The following is a 16,432-nucleotide window of genomic DNA, read 5'->3' as shown; positions in this document are numbered from 1 at the left end:
GCCAGTAACCCGCTTCCCCCAGCACATCTCAGCTCTCCAGGAGCCATCAGTTGCTCTTTCTCTCTCCTCTCCCTTCTCTCTCTCTCTCTCCCCTCCTTCACCACTGTCTCTTTTTTTTTCTCCCTCCACCTCTTCCCCCTCAAGCAGCTTGCTTAACAGACTCACCTTGAATCTTGGCCGAATGATTTTTTTTTCTTTCTTTCTTTCTTTCTTTTTTTTTTGTTTTTTGTAAGGTCTGAGATTACTGTTGTATCTCCAAGGTGCTGGCAAAGTCTTGTTTCAAAGATAGATAGTTCTTATAGATTATTTCAACTGTGCTTATATTTGTATATACGTGTGTGTGTGTGTGTGTTCTGCTACTTGTTTTCACCTTTTATTAACACTAATGGCAGCGTAAAACTTTATGAAATATTGACTATTTTGGGGGTTTCTAACTAATACCAACTCATGTTAATATCAGTCTCACTTTTCTTCAAATATCTGTGAATATTCTATTCATACATACGTATACACACACACCTACATACATAAGCACACATACGCATTTATACATACGTACATATTTATGCATACTCAACTGTGAATCCCCCCAACTGTCCCAAATCTCATTTATACTTTATATATTATGAGCCCCTTTTTTTAAAACTGTATCAAATACATTTAAAGAAAAAGGTACAAATAACCATTATTGACAGGACACATCATTGCAGAAGCCTTTAGTCTTTTTTTTTTTTTCCTTTCTGTATTGATAAAGAAAAAAAAATGTTATAGTTTATCAATGGCTGCTATTATTATTATTATTATTGCTGCTGCTACTACTACTGTTACTACTACTACTACTACTGCTACTACTACTACTACTACTACTACTACTACTACTTTGTGGAGAATATTGACAAAATGGTATCATACTTAAAAGTTTCCTTCTTTTGTTATTAACATTATTATTATTTTGGATTTTTTTCATCTGCCAAGAACTAGGACTGTTTGTTTGTTTGTTTAGAATCTTACGGTGCACTGTGGCTGTTTTGTGATGAATAACGTCCTGATGATGAGATCACTGTTCTTCGCAGCACGTCAGTGGATGATTGCTGGTAGTCACCAGTTTCATACTGTATCAGCAGTTGTACCACTGATTTGCTGAGTTGGATATCTACTACAACTACCACAACCATCACTACTACTGCTCCTACCACTACTACTACTTCTACAATTATTACCACTACAGCTACAGTTAGTGCCTGCCAATACTGGATATATCCCATGATACTCTATGGAGACTTTGATTAACCAATTAAAAGTTTGTCCTGTGTGTATTTGTGTGTATATGTATGCATGCATATAAGTATGTATGAGTATATATATGTATAAATATGTGTGTGTATGTACATGTATATATGTGTATGTATATATATATGTGTGTGTGCGTGTGTGTATAGATATGCATGTATACATATGTGCAAATATATGTGTAACAATAGTCATGTGTATGTATATATATATATATATATATATATATATATAATGTGTGTGTGTGTGTGTGTGTTTGGTTAAACAAATAAACAAAACTCAGTACATGTGTTTTGTTCTAATTGGCAGAAGGTTGCCAAAGTGACCCAAAGGCTAAGACTTATGTACATGGCATTTATCAAGTGCCATGCATGAAAATCTCAGTCCTTGAGTCAATTTGGTAACTTGTTGATCCAAAATAATAATAATAATGATAATTAAAAGTATGTGCGTATGTGTATGCACATGTACATTCGCCTGTGTGTGTGTGTGTGTATCTGTATATGTATGTCTATATATGTATATATATGTACATGTGCATACATATGTGTATGTGTACATATATATGTATCTGTATGTATGTATATATGTGTATGTACATGTATATAGATGTGTCTGCAAATGCGTATATGTATATATTGCATGTTATTTATATTTATACACACACACACACACATGCAGCTATTATATAGACTATGTGTATCTGTTACTCTAGTATTTGATTAAAAACTGGAAAAAACAACAACATATAAATACTTTTCACTTAGGCTTGTTTTATTTTCAAATCTAATGGTAGTTCATTAAAATACTATACTTTTAGAAACAGATTCTAGAATTTATTAATTTTTTTATAAAATTCTTTTTTTTTTTTAAATAAGTATCATGATATTCAACATAAAAAGCTCACTCTTTTCTCAATGTTGAAAAATCATCTAACTAATCAAAGGCATAGCAAATGTTTTTTTTTTCTTTTATTTCTTAAGTAAAATATAAGTTTTTTTTCTTTCTCTTTTATCAAATTAGTTTTTGTATAAGAACTCTCACTGAAACAGTGTTGTATTTTATGTTCTTATCTGTGGTATATTGTGATCATTCTTTTTTTTTCTTCTCTTTTTATGTCTCTTAGAGCTTTATTTCTTCACATACTCTTTTGGACATAAAGGCAGACTCTAAAAATATGTGTTTGGTGTCAAGTTGAAAGTTTACAAGAAATTATAGTTTTACCTATTTAGTGTCTGTTACTGAGGAACTGTGGCTGCATGTTCAAATCTGAATCAACAGATTTGACTTTGAAATAAAGCTCTACCTGAATATGATCAAAGAATAAATTCAGTGTAACACATTGTAGAGAGAAAAATGTAAAAGATTTGGGTGAGCATATTTCTAGGTGACTTGATTACAAAGACTCTTTGAAGCTTCTGTGTTATTAATCATGTCATTCATGTGTGTGTGTGTAGCTGTCTGTCTATTACTCTATCTACCTACCTATCTATATTATTTAATGGTGGGCTTTTGACATAAGAACATCCTGGGTGAATTAGCATGTTAAGTGACTGAATATTATACTGATGTGTGTACCTTTAGTGTAATTCTCAAATGGAATCAGAAAAACAGTGTGATAAGGCTAAACATTCGAATTACAAGTACAATCCATCCAACGGGTTTCATCTACCCAAATTTACTCAGAAGGCTTGAGTTCCCCAAAGCACTGAAAAGCATTTATCCAGAATGTTGTGCAGTAAGATTGAACCTCGAACTCTATGGTTGCAAAGTAACTGTGTGTGTGTGTGTGTGTGTGCACAACTATAAGTCTGTTGCGCTCATTTCATCTCTGCCTATAATCATGGTGGTATTCTCTCCCTTCTATTTCTTATTCAGTTATAGGGTCACTTTAGGCTGTTGGTCTTACATGCTACAAATTGATATTCACTAGTGCTGGTGCCCTGAAAAAAAAAGACAAAAAAAAACAGTACACTATGTAAAGTGACTGGTATTAGAATGGGAATCCAGCTGTAGAAACCATATCAAAGCAGACATCGGAACACAATGCAAGTCTCTGATATTTCAGATGCTTTTGAACTGTTCAACCTACGCCATCATAGATGGACCCTAGATGATGGTGATATATATATATGTATATATACACAACAGAATGTAAATGAGTCTCTACTAGTTTTAACAACATGTATTTGGTTGTTTAATTATCTAAGTTACCCTACCTACTCATTGAATTAATATATAAATGGTGTGTATTAATTCGCAGACATATGTCCCCTTAACATGATTTCCAGGCTGTATCAGTGTCTCACAACTGTGACAAAGCTGGACCTTTGGATCCCTGAAACAATTCATTTCATGGTCTTCCTCACAATTTCTGTCTAGAGAATTTCATTTACATAGCTCGGGTTGACTTGAGACTATAGTAGAAGACTCTTGCACAAGATGCCATTTAAGAAGATCAAAGCCAGAACGTCATGATTGTGAAACAAACTTCTAAATCATTTGCCTATGCTATATATATATATATATATATATATATATATATATATCACTGTGATGTTGTTGGTTTTAAAAACAGCATCCAACTATAGAAACCATGCCAGCTTTGCATGACACCAGTATCTGCCACGACTGCGGTTTTACTTGGTTTGATGGGTTTTCTTCTTCTAATGACAAATGGACTCGGTCATTGTCTCCATGAGGCCCAATGCTCGAAGCCTGGCATAATCCGAAATGTTCTTGATCCTGGCCTCCATGAGGATCAATGCTTGAAAGGTACTTTTACGTGCCACCAGCATGGGTGCCATTTGTGTGACACCGGTATCTGTCACGACTGCAATTTTACTTGGCTTGATGGGTCTTCTTCTCAAGTACAACATAATGCCAAAGGTATTGGCCATGGCAATGCTGGGGCACTGCCTTGAAGGGTTTTTCCAGTTGTAGAAATCAACCCTGAGATGTTTTAAGCCTGGTACTTATTCTAGTGGACTCTTTTACTGAACCATTAAGTTACAGGGATGTAAACACACCAACACCAGTTGTTAAGTGGTGGTGGGGAACAAACAAAGACACACACACACATACATATATAATAGGTGCATGGCTCAGTCATTAGAGTGTCGAGCTCACACTCATGCTGCAGTCAGTTTGTTTCCTGGATTGGACTGTGTGTTGTGTTCTTGAGCAAGACACTTTATTTCTTGTTGCTCCAGTTAACTCAGCTATAGAAATGAGTTGTGACATCATTGGTGCCAAGCTGTATCAGCTTTTGCCTTTCCCTTGTATAACCTCAGTGGCATAGAGAGGGGAGGCTGGTATGCACTGCTGGTCTTCCAAACAACCTTGCTCAAACTTGTGCCTCAGAGGGTAACTTTCTAGGTGCAATCCCATGGTCATTCATGACCGAAGTGGGGTCTTTACTCTATATATATATATATATATATATATATATACATATATACATACATACATACATACATACATACATATTTTTATATACACACACATACATACACACGCTCACACAACAGGCTTCTGTCACCTTTCATCTACCAAATCCACTCACAAAGCCTCGGTTGGCCTCAGGCTATAGTAGAAAACATTTGCTGAAATATATCAAATATATATATACATATACATACGTATGTATGTATGTATGGTTATGACATGAGATATGAATAAAATGTATTTGTAAAAATAGTTTAACTGAGGTGGTTGCTATTGTGTGAAAAACAGCCAATGAAAGTGCCGATCTGCTTGAAAAAGCAACTGTATCGTCCTCAAACCACTACCTATAATCTAAGAAGGATGCACTGGACAGTGTAGTCCCTAGCATTCAAAAGGATGGGATAGTTATAGCTGGAATCCCTTTGATCATCAGGTTGTTTGACCTGGAGTTAAACAACAAAATGACTGCAGATAGATGTGGGTGGAGGCTGAAGACATAATTTAAAACTTACATCTGGTTATTAGTTGGATGTTTTTCTGAATAATATTGACTTAGATTTACAAATTTACTTGGATTTTTAAAGCTGTTCTTTGAAATTAATAAAGGCAGATTATGCTTTAAGCTTCTGATAAATGTAAATGGTTGCTTAACCATTGCATAGTACTGAGTTTGGTCAGATATTAATTATCTGTGTCTGGGAGTGCCGACTTGATTTCCGGTATTGTTGTTCTTGCAATTAAAGTACAGCCACAATTCACTTTTAATAACATCTAATTTAGTGATTTCTTATTATTTTCTTAATTATCGCTGTGTTGTTATTATTGTGGAGTTGTTTCAAGTAAAATAAATTTTGTTTTATGTATTGTTTTTTTTGAAACGTTAGCTCTAAGTTATTATTATTATTATTATTATTATTATTATTATTATTATTATTATTATTATTATTATTATTTTAATTTTAGAAGACTTTCTTGTTGGACATATTAAGTTTTCATTTATTTTATTTTATTTTCCTGAATGATATAATTTGCAACTCAATTAGACATTTTTGTTCATGAATTGATATTTAAAATATTTTGAAAATACTCTTACAATTTGTCATAGTGCATTGATCTTTTCTTGTGTATGTGCATGCACTCATGCATGAACCACACATGCACACGGCAAATGCATTTTTCTAATGAGTTCATCCTTTCTTCTCTCTCAGTCTAATCTCAGTTATAGCAGTCATTTTCATTTGGATATTTTTTCATATAAATATATAGTTGTTTTGTGTGTTTTAAATATATTTTTAGGCATACTGCTTTAAAATTTTGTATTTTACTGTTTTAGTCTTTGTATTTAGTGATCTTAAATGAAAATAAAAAAATAAACTTCCCATTGTTTATTTTTTAAAATTCTATTAAATAGAAGAAAGAAAACTATTTTTATTATGCTAATAAGACTTCTTTTTTTTTGTAGTATTAATTGAATGATTATCATGGTTACACACACCCACACACAGAAACAAATATTTGTGCATCTAATTACACATGGCCTATTTGTCATTTCATCTATGCTAGGTTGATGAGAATAAATACCAGGAACATACTAAGGGCTGATTTAATCAACTCTATCATCTCTTCCCTCTCCTCCTCACCTCAAATTGGCCTTATACCTAGCTTTTGCAAAGAGCATTAGAGAGAAAGGCATTGGTGGGCAGTGAGGATTGGTGGGGGTTGGGTGAAGAAGTGACTGAGCTGAAAAGAGCTCTTAACTTTCATGTCATATCTCTTTTAAAGTTTACCACAACACATGGAACCATTAATGTGATTGCTACATAGCTTTGTATGTTACAGTTGAAAACTGTTCTTCAGCTTTGAAAATTGATTATACTAATTACTTCACCCACTGCCATCCTTATCACCTTCCTCTCCTTCACCCATCGACTGATAGCTGTTGAGTATGTGCATTCATTGATGGTGTGTACATGCATGTGTGTGTGTGTGTGTGTGTATTTTTCCCCCCTCTTGCTTCTGTTCCTTTCACTTTTTTTTTTATCATTTGCTTCTTGTCATTTCAAACTGTAGTTAGTCAATTTGACATTTTCTGTTTTTTTTTTTGCCTTGTTTTAGGACTTAATGACTATTTGATAGGTCTTGACCAATAATCTCCATTACACACACATGCTTTCTCATTCACACACACACACACACACACACACGCGCGCGCGTGCACACACTCACTCACAAGCTCACCACCCAGCTTTTTTCTCTCGAGTAAAATATAAGGAGGAAAAAGAAAATGAAAATAGAGAATGTGTACAGCAACAGGAATAAAGAGCTAGTGCAGCTGTACGCGCTTGAATTGGTAAAACATGCAAGCCAATACAATAAGTCAAACTTCATACACTAGCTTATCTCTCTCTTTCTCTCTCTCTTTTCTATTTCTAGCTATTGATTGATTTCTCCCCCCACTCCCCACTTGAATCTTTTTAGCAGACATATTGACTGAAAACTCAGCTTTCATTTACTTTCTATTAAGCAATCTGGTGTAAATTTCCACCTCCCAAGCTTTTTATCCTTTTTTGAAATTTATATGTATGCAAATTAACACTAAATAGGTGTATATGATAGAGAGAGAGAGAGAGAGAGAGAGAGAGAGAGAGAGAGAGAGAGAGAGAGAGATAAGATTAAGGATCTCTATTAGTTTTACTAGCTTTTGATAGTTAAGTGATTAAGTATTTATTGTCATGTGGTTAATTTTGTCATCTAATTGTTAATTCAAATGTGTGTGTGGTTGTGTCTAGTTATTTATCATGCATTCTACTTCCCTTTTTCTTCCTTTGTTCAACATTTTACAACTTTTTAAACCCTGCTGCCACCTACCTGCTGTCTTATTGCTGTTAATCTAATGGTGATGTCATTCATAAATGATCAATTCACTCAGCACCTTCACTCTCTTAACCCTCTGGAGCAATCACTAGTTTGGATCCTACAAAATAAGTAGGAGCTTTCCTTTGCATGATATGGATCCAGGTCTAGTTATAATTGTTTCTGTTGGCCATTATTTAATTATATGGTTATGGGATTATAAGAGTCTTATAACTAATCGAATCTAGATCAAGGTTTTAGTTTGTTGTTAGTATCAGTTCATCTAGAGTTTTGTATTAGTCAGGTTAGGTGTTGACTAATAATCACATTAGGATGAGATTTGAGGTGCACATGTGCACACACATACACACACACACGTGCACACATGTATGTGTGTGTTCATGTCTGCTGAAAACCCCTACACAATATTGAAAAGAATAACTAAGTATATTAACCAATAATGCCTCAATCAATCTCTCTCTCTCTCATACACACATACACACACACACACAAGTTGTTTGCCATCTCCAAGTACTTTACCAAAACTAACATTGTTTCCCTTGACACCTGCTAACTATGTTTACCAAGGGAATCTTCTTTTAAAAGTGCCTGACTAGAGGGGCTCCACAGGAAACCAAAAACCTCTATTGAAAGGTTATTTTGTAGATCAACCCACTGCATGATGCATAATCTGATCTGTAGATATTTTGGATAGAGATCTCTGAAATAGCATCACAACTGAGACACTAAACATGATAAAAGAAAGTACACAATGTATATTTCATTCATTAATATATATATATATATATATATATATATATATATATATATATATATATATATATATATATATATATATATATAGGAAAATGAAAAATAATAATAAGGCAGAATGCTAAACTGGAAGCATATTTTAATAAAGATTTCTAACCAGCTTTCATTGCATAGCAAATTTTCAAGAAGAGGGTGAATGAAAATGTTTTTTTATAAAAAAGTACAAAATGAAGAAAATAATATATAAAAAAAATAATATATAAAAAAATAAATATACCAATACATTATATTGTCTTTGAGCTTTTAAAGTTCAATGGTAATCCATGTATATAATGGTTGGAAAAATAAGGATGCATGAGAATTGAGAGTTGTGGTAGGTTTAAAAAAAGGGCTAAAAGTCTGTGTTAAGCAGGAAGTGTAGTGTCAAAACAGGAAGTGTGTAAGGGGAGACAAATCTTTTTAGTTGGAGTTATGAACTCTTACACACACTTCTTGTTTTGACACCACACTTCCTGCTTAGCACAAACTTTTAGCCCTTTTTTTAAACCTAACACAACTCTCAATTCTCATGCATCCTTATTTTTCCAACCATTATATACATGAACTACCATTGAACTTTAAAAGCTCAAAGACAATATAATGTATTGGTATATTTATTTTTTTATATATTATTTTCTTCATTTTGTACTTCTTTGTAAAAAAAATTTTCATTCTCCCTCTTGAAAATTTACTATGCAATGAAAGCCGGTTAGAAATCTTTATTAAAATATGCTTCCAGTTTAGCATTCTGCCTTATTATTATTTTTCATTTTCCTATTTTTCCACGTGCGGTTAACACAACCCCACTATTTACTGACTTATATATATATATATATATATATATATATATATATATATATATATATATTTATAATTGTAATCATCATACTCCTGACAAGAATCTATGTTCAACAATTTCTAACAAACTCTCAGGAGGACTCCCTACATTCTCCAAATCATTAAATTTATAGCTTGAAGGTTAGCTTTCTCTCTTCAAATAATAATGACAACAACAACAACAATCATTTTAACTCTGAATAGCTACTACACTCTCAACAATCTCAATATAGAAGAATACTATTAAACAGTATTCTTCTTCACGCAATACACCCATACTGACAAATACTTTTCAATAGCTAGACCACTGATTGGTTGCATAGTCCTGGCCTCTTCTATTATAACTAAATTGACTGCTGGTCCTCTGAAGTTTGCAACCAACTTGATGATGGTACACACACTATACTCTTTTATTGCTTCTGTACTTTACTGCAAAACTTTGTTTGTCTACTAATGTGGATATTTGTTGTTTTTTGTTGTGCTTTTCTTCTGTTAATTAATCTATATTAAGTACAGATAAGCCTTACCTAGCTACATGTCTTCCACAGTTCAGGATAGCATTAAAATAAAAACGGCCATGGGGATAGCCTTCAGAAGAGATAAAGATTATCAAACCTGAATTATCTAGTGTTGTCATTAATTCCCAACCTCACATCCTCATTTTCATTTTTAGTCCATGTTACTACACAAACAAGCATGATAAATACAGTTAATTGTTTAGAATTTTCTTAATCTAGAGTACCTATCACTGATTGATTAACCTTCCTGACAAGGATGTTATTCTTTTTCATTTTTCATTCTACATGTAGATCAGGTTCTTTAACTCTTTTAGATACGAGAGTTATCAGCTTCAGTTATATATTGTATGGTCAGATTTTCTCAGTAAATGTTGAAATTAGTTGTTATGGATCTAATTTCTTATAATTTCTAGTCTGTTTATTGATATATCAGTTGCTCCTACAAATGTGAAATCTCAGAGGACAGTGAAACAGAATCTATAAAACTGTGGGTCTTAAAAACAGAAATAAATACTCTCTTATTTCAGTTAATGGAAGCCAGTTTGAAACTTTTCTTAGTAGTACTAATCCTATTAGGTATGGCATGAACAATCTTCTCATTTCTATTCTGCTAAAATAAAGGCAGACTGCAGACCACCAGACTAGAGGATTTACTAAATCTAATGTGATTTCTCACTGAGCTAAATCTTGCCAGGGTCAACTTCCCTTTTCAGTCCCTCTAGGTATTATGATAAATACTTTAAATGTGAGAGTTAGTTTTTATGGGAACGATTAAAAATATGTTTGTCATTTGTTGAATCTGTGTTGCAAATGTTACATGATTTGGTGTGTCCAGTGTTAAAGTCAGTATCTCTTAGTAGTAATACTACTTTCTAATGATAGGGGTGGACGACACCATAGAATCTAAGAATTCATTGCAGGTTGACAAGAATTTCTTTGTGTAGAGCAGTGGTTCTCAACTGAGTCTATATAACCCTTGGGGTGGGGATACATGTAAGATTTTGCTGTTAATATTTATGTGCTTTAATTGGTTATACTTCTATAATACAGAAAATCATCATCATCATCATCATCGTTTAACGTCCGCTTTCCATGCTAGCATGGGTTGGACGATTTGACTGAGGACTGGTGAAACCGGATGGCAACACCAGGCTCCAGTCTGATTTGGCAGAGTTTCTACAGCTGGATGCCCTTCCTAACGCCAACCACTCAGAGAGTGTAGTGGGTGCTTTTACGTGTCACCCGCACGAAAACGGCCACGCTCGAAATGGTGTCTTTTATGTGCCACCCGCACAAGCCAGTCCAGGGGCACTGGCAACGATCTCGCTCGAAAATCCTACAGGAGCCAGTCAGGCGGTACTGGCAACGGCCACGCTCAAAATGGTGCATCTCATGTGCCACCCGCACAAGAACCAGTCCAGGGGCACTGGCAACGATCTTACTTGGCTTGCCGGGTCTTCTCACGCACAGCCCATTTCCAAAGGTCTCGGTCCGTAGTCATCGCCTCGGTGAGGCCCAATGTACGAAGGTCTTGCCTCACCACCTCAGCCCAGGTCTTCCTGGGCCTACCTCTTCCCCGGGTTCCCTCAACTGTTAGGGTGTGGCACTTTTTCACGCAGCTATCCTCCTCCATTCTCACCACATGTCCATACCAGCGCAATCGTCTCTCTTGCACGCCACAACTGATGCTTCTAATGTTCAGCTTTTCTCTCAAGATACTTACACTCTGACGGGTATTCACATTGACATTACACATCCAACGGAGCATACTGGCTTCATTCCTTGCGAGCTTACGTATGTCCTCAGCAGTTACAGCCCATGTTTCACTGCCATGTAGCATGGTTGTTCGTACGCATGCGTCATACAGTCTGCCTTTTACTCTGAGTGAGAGTCCCTTTGTCGCCAGCAGGGGTAAGAGCTCTCTAAACTTTGCCCAGGCTATTCTTATTCTAGCAGCTACACTTTCAGCGCACCCACCCCCACTACTAACTTGGTCGCCCAGATAGCGGAAGCTATCGACTACCTCTAGTTTTTCACCCTGGAATGAGATAGAAGTTGTTTCCTGTTTGTTTGCAGTCTTTATTGCACCTGAACATCTGCCACAAACAAAAACTAACTTGCTAGTTAACCTGCCTTTGATGTTGCTGCACCTCTTATGTGTCCATAGCTTGCACCGGGTACATCTTATAGAGTTACTACCTACTCCTTTTCTACATACTGAGCAGGGCCATCTACCTGAAGGGGTTTGTGTTTTATCTACCTTCCTACTTATTAGGATTTTGGTTTTAGCTAGGTTGACTCTAAGGCCCTTCAATTCTAGACCTTGCTTCCACACCTGAAACTTCTCCTCTAGTTCTGATAGTGACTCCGCAATTAGGGCAAGGTCATCAGCATAGAGGAGCTCCCAGGGGCAACCTGTCTTGAACTCCTCTGTGATTGCCTGGAGGACTATGGTAAATAATAGGGGGCTGAGGACGGAACCTTGGTGGACCCCTACCTCTACCCGGAATTCATTGCTGTACTCATTGTAACAATTTTTTTTTTTGTATGATTCCTAATAATATTTCATTATAAAAATATATGATTTTTTAAGCATTGAATGGCTGTGGGGTTCACTTGAGTAAAATAGGAATCAAAGAGGTCCATTGGTAAAAAATGTTGAGAACCAATGGTATTGAACAATGATTCTCATCCAAGGGAAATTTATTTCCTATAGGCAAAAATTTTGCATGACTGGATGTAAATGATATCAGATCATGCATAGCTGTATTGTTAAAAAATTCACTTAGCAACCATGTGGTTTTGGGTTCAGTCTCTCTGTGTGATACCTTGGGCAAGTGTTTTCTCTAACTTAACTTATACCAAAGTTTTCTGAGTGAAATTGTATGGAAGTCTTTCATGTGTGTTGTATGTGTGTTTATGCTTATGTCTCAAGACTTATTGGCTTGACAATATCAGTCTTAAAAATAGTCCTTTTTATTATTGGCACAAGACCTGAAGTTTTGGGGGAGGGGACTAGTCGATTGCATCAACCCCAGAATTTCACTTGTACTTAATCTATTGACCCCCCAAAAGGATGAAAGGCAAATCAACCCTGGTGGTATTTGAATTCAGAATGTGAAGACATATGAAATACCAGGAAGCGTTCTAATGATTCTGCCAGCTCACTGCCTTAAAAATAGTGCTTGGTTGGATATGGCTGACTAAACTTTTAAAAGGCAGTACCACAGTATGGCTGAAATTCAATGACTGAAATTAGTAAAAGAACATGAGAGTCAGTTTACAAAGTTGATTAAATTATATTTTTAAAGTTACACATCTTTTTGTTTCAGAGGTGGGAGATTACTAGGAAATTGTGACAAATTGTATTAATTGCTCTATGTTTATTTAGGTCATATTTTTTGTGTGGGAGTAATGAGGTTGAATTGTGAAATACAGCAAGATGAGGGAATAAATAAAAGAAATAGGCTGAGAATCATTGGTGGTGTGCTTAACCCAGTTGTAGTTGTAACATCTGTGACTGTTGACCATCAGCAGTACCACCAATGGCATATGCTATTGTATGTTCTCTGCAGTATCTAATAGAAGGTGAAATGGCTGTGTTGATTGCCAACAGGATTGTCAATCCCCTATGAAATCACTATTCTGACATGAGGCTATTGGGTTTCTAAGCAAAACACTTTCTTCTATGTGTCTCAGTTATCAACTGTGAGAACAGGCACCGACTCATATGAGAATGTTGACTGAAGTTCTGTCCAGTAAAAGATATGTTTCACACCATAAAACAGGAACTAAACATTGGGTCTCAGGGTCAGGAGATATTTCAATTCATTCCCTCTCTCTTTCTCTCTCTCTCTCTCTCTCTCTCAAAACATTCTTTACAAAAAACAATGATATGCCTGCCACCTACCATCTCATAAAACGAAATATTTGATTTCTGTATGTTGTACAACTACTATAATATATTTCTCAAATAATAAAAATAGGACAGTGGAATATTTATATTAGTCCTAATATTATTTTTGTTTTTTGTTTTAATAATCTTAATATTATTTTAAATTAGTTTTTGTTTCTCTCTTTGCAGGAGATTGTATATCCTGATGGCAGCCCCAAAATTAAAACCTACAGGGTTCCTTCGTTGGCACAACCTTCAGTCTACCATGAGGTAAAAACCGTCATGGATCTTTTTATTTCTTAATAACTTAATTCTTAATCTACTAATAAGTATTCTGATTTCATTCCTTGCATTCCCTACATTTGTGAGAAATTCACTCAACAGTCTTGAAGTACCAGTTCATTTATCTTCATTTTTTTTTATTGCCTTGTCTTAAAATAAAGCAATTTCAAATAATAAATTTTATCTTTTTTATCTATTATCATAATAATAATAATAATATAGAATTATTATTATTATTACTATTATTATTTGTTACTTTTGATGTATATTATGTATGCAGTTTCTTTTTTAGAGATAGTTACCCAAAGCTATAATTGATTACACCCAAAAATTTAAACTCTCAAGCTGCTATTAAAAAGTCTAAAAAACTTTTTTTCTCTCCTTTTATGAAAAAATAGTTGATAGTATATTATTTCAGTGCCTAGGCATATCACTTTGATTTCGTTTTTCTCTCGCCAGTTTTTTTTTAAATTCTTTATTGCAATATATTAAGAGAGAAGCAGTGATCTCTGGTATCATAGAATCTATGCTACCCTAATTGGAATTATTTTTTCAAAGAACTGTTATTCATTTCCCCACCAGCTTTTTCCATTGTAGAATAGGTAGAATAAATATACCCATAGAACAGGCAACCACACTCTGGTTCTCGGTTGTTGCTAATGATTAAAATATTCTCTTGATGGAATACTATGAACACCATTTTTATAGAGGAAAATATGTATACTTTTTCAACTTTTCAAATATGGGAAAAGGGGTAACGAAAAGTTCGACCAAGGAAGAGAAGTATGGTTTAAACATACTGTAGTACTGAACTGGGTACAGTATCTTCAGGGTGGCCAAGTTGTTTGATTAGGAGAGCACCTCCACCTACTTACATGTATATTATGCTTTAGAGTTGTAACTTTTTAAAAATTATAATTAAGATTAATATATAGGTACAGACATGACTATGTGGGTAAGGAGTTTGTTTCTAGGCAATGCTTTATGAGTAAATTTAGTTGACAGAAATCCATCACTGTGCGTGTGTGCATGTGTTGTGGGTGTGTATGTATACATGTAGTAAGCATGTGTGGACGCATCTATATATGTATGCTTATAGGTATCTATGTATATATATGTAAGTAAATGTGTGGATGTATATGCATGTTTGTGTTTAGGTTTGGGCTTGTTGTCCCACTGCTTGATAACCAGTGTTGTTTTGTTTACATCCTGTAACTTAGCAGTTAGGTAAAAAAAAAAAGTTTAACAGAATAATTAAAGGAGGTTGATTTGTTCAACCAACCCTAAAAGGCAATGCTCCAGCATGGCCTTAGTCTAATGACTGAAGCAAGTAAAAGAGGTACATATTCTATATTGTCTATTCCTGCATCTTAGAGTATAGTGTTTTAGGTAAAAAAGCACCAAAACCCAGTATTATGTTGAGAGTCGCAAGCACCTCACTGACTAAGTTTGGCCATCATTGCCACATGGCATATTGATTTCCCCACCAAAAAGCAAAAAGGATTCATTAGCTGGACAGAGACCAATTTTGTGAAGACAGCAGCAGTATAATTAGTTTAATTGATACTAGTAAAACTAGTACATAAGCACTACTGCAGACAGATCAAAGACTGTCAGTTTTAGCATAAATTAGGTGGTAAACTAGATATTGTAAATTTAATCATAAAAGGTCATTGACTCTGTGAAAATATATATGTAATTAAAAAAGCATGTTTAATTATTTATTGTGTTCTCAACCACAGAAATAAGCATAGAAAAGTGATTAAGATATAAATATTAGGGGTTATCAATCTCTAGCCAAATAAGCAAGAGACACAACCTCTAACATTTCTGGAATCTTAGCTATCATCCGAGGAAATATAGCCTTTGCTCGTTGGCAGTGCAATAACTAGGTTATTATAGAGAAATGTTCAAAAAGAAAAAAAAAATGTTAAGCGCATTTAATCCTTCAGTGGTTATCCAGATGAGGAAAACATAGAAAATAATCAAAACTACCTTTATATTTATTAATTAAATACACAGTCAGTATCTCTCTATAATTATATTATTAATTAGTCTCATTTCCTGTTGCCACTCAATTGTTTCTATGAATATTTCTATATAGTAACTAGTCGCTACACAACCAGCAAGCAATTTTGAATGCTATACTGCTGCTGATGATGGCTAAATAGTTGGAACTATTCAAAGTTTCATCCTTTCATACTTGACCAAAGAGAATACTGTTAGCATAAACCTATGTATTTTTATTTCCTAATCAATATATTTAACTTTAGTGAAATCATTTCTGATTTTGAGAATATAGTCAACTCTTTTTTAAATTTTTAAAAAATTTTGTTAAGCATTTAACACAGCTTGCTACTAACTTTACCAAATCATATCTTCTGTTAGATGTAAAGAGAAAATGTGTAAAGGAATATAAAAAAAAAAAAACATATCTCACTACATAAACTACATATTTGTTAGGTGAAGATCTCCAGATCTGCACTTAACAAACACA

At 34.4% G+C, this 16,432-nt stretch overlaps 1 protein-coding gene across 2 annotated transcripts in view; it reads left to right on the top strand.

Moving 5' to 3' along the window:
- Positions 1-16,432, top strand: part of LOC106867959 (hyccin) — a 331,646-nt gene that overhangs the window by 146,404 nt on the left and 168,810 nt on the right. For both annotated transcript variants that reach the window (XM_014913039.3, XM_014913040.3), the window contains one exon: positions 13,843-13,923. In XM_014913039.3, coding sequence (XP_014768525.1) covers positions 13,843-13,923 — 81 coding nt within the window. The remainder of the gene's footprint in view (positions 1-13,842; positions 13,924-16,432) is intronic.

Source organism: Octopus bimaculoides, chromosome 2, assembly GCF_046866305.1.
Source record: "Octopus bimaculoides isolate indiv1 chromosome 2, ASM4686630v1, whole genome shotgun sequence".
In the NCBI taxonomy this organism is placed as follows: Eukaryota; Metazoa; Mollusca; class Cephalopoda; order Octopoda; family Octopodidae; genus Octopus; species Octopus bimaculoides.
The sequence above is the reverse complement of the archived record's forward strand: the minus strand, read 5'-3'. Positions and strand labels throughout refer to the sequence as shown.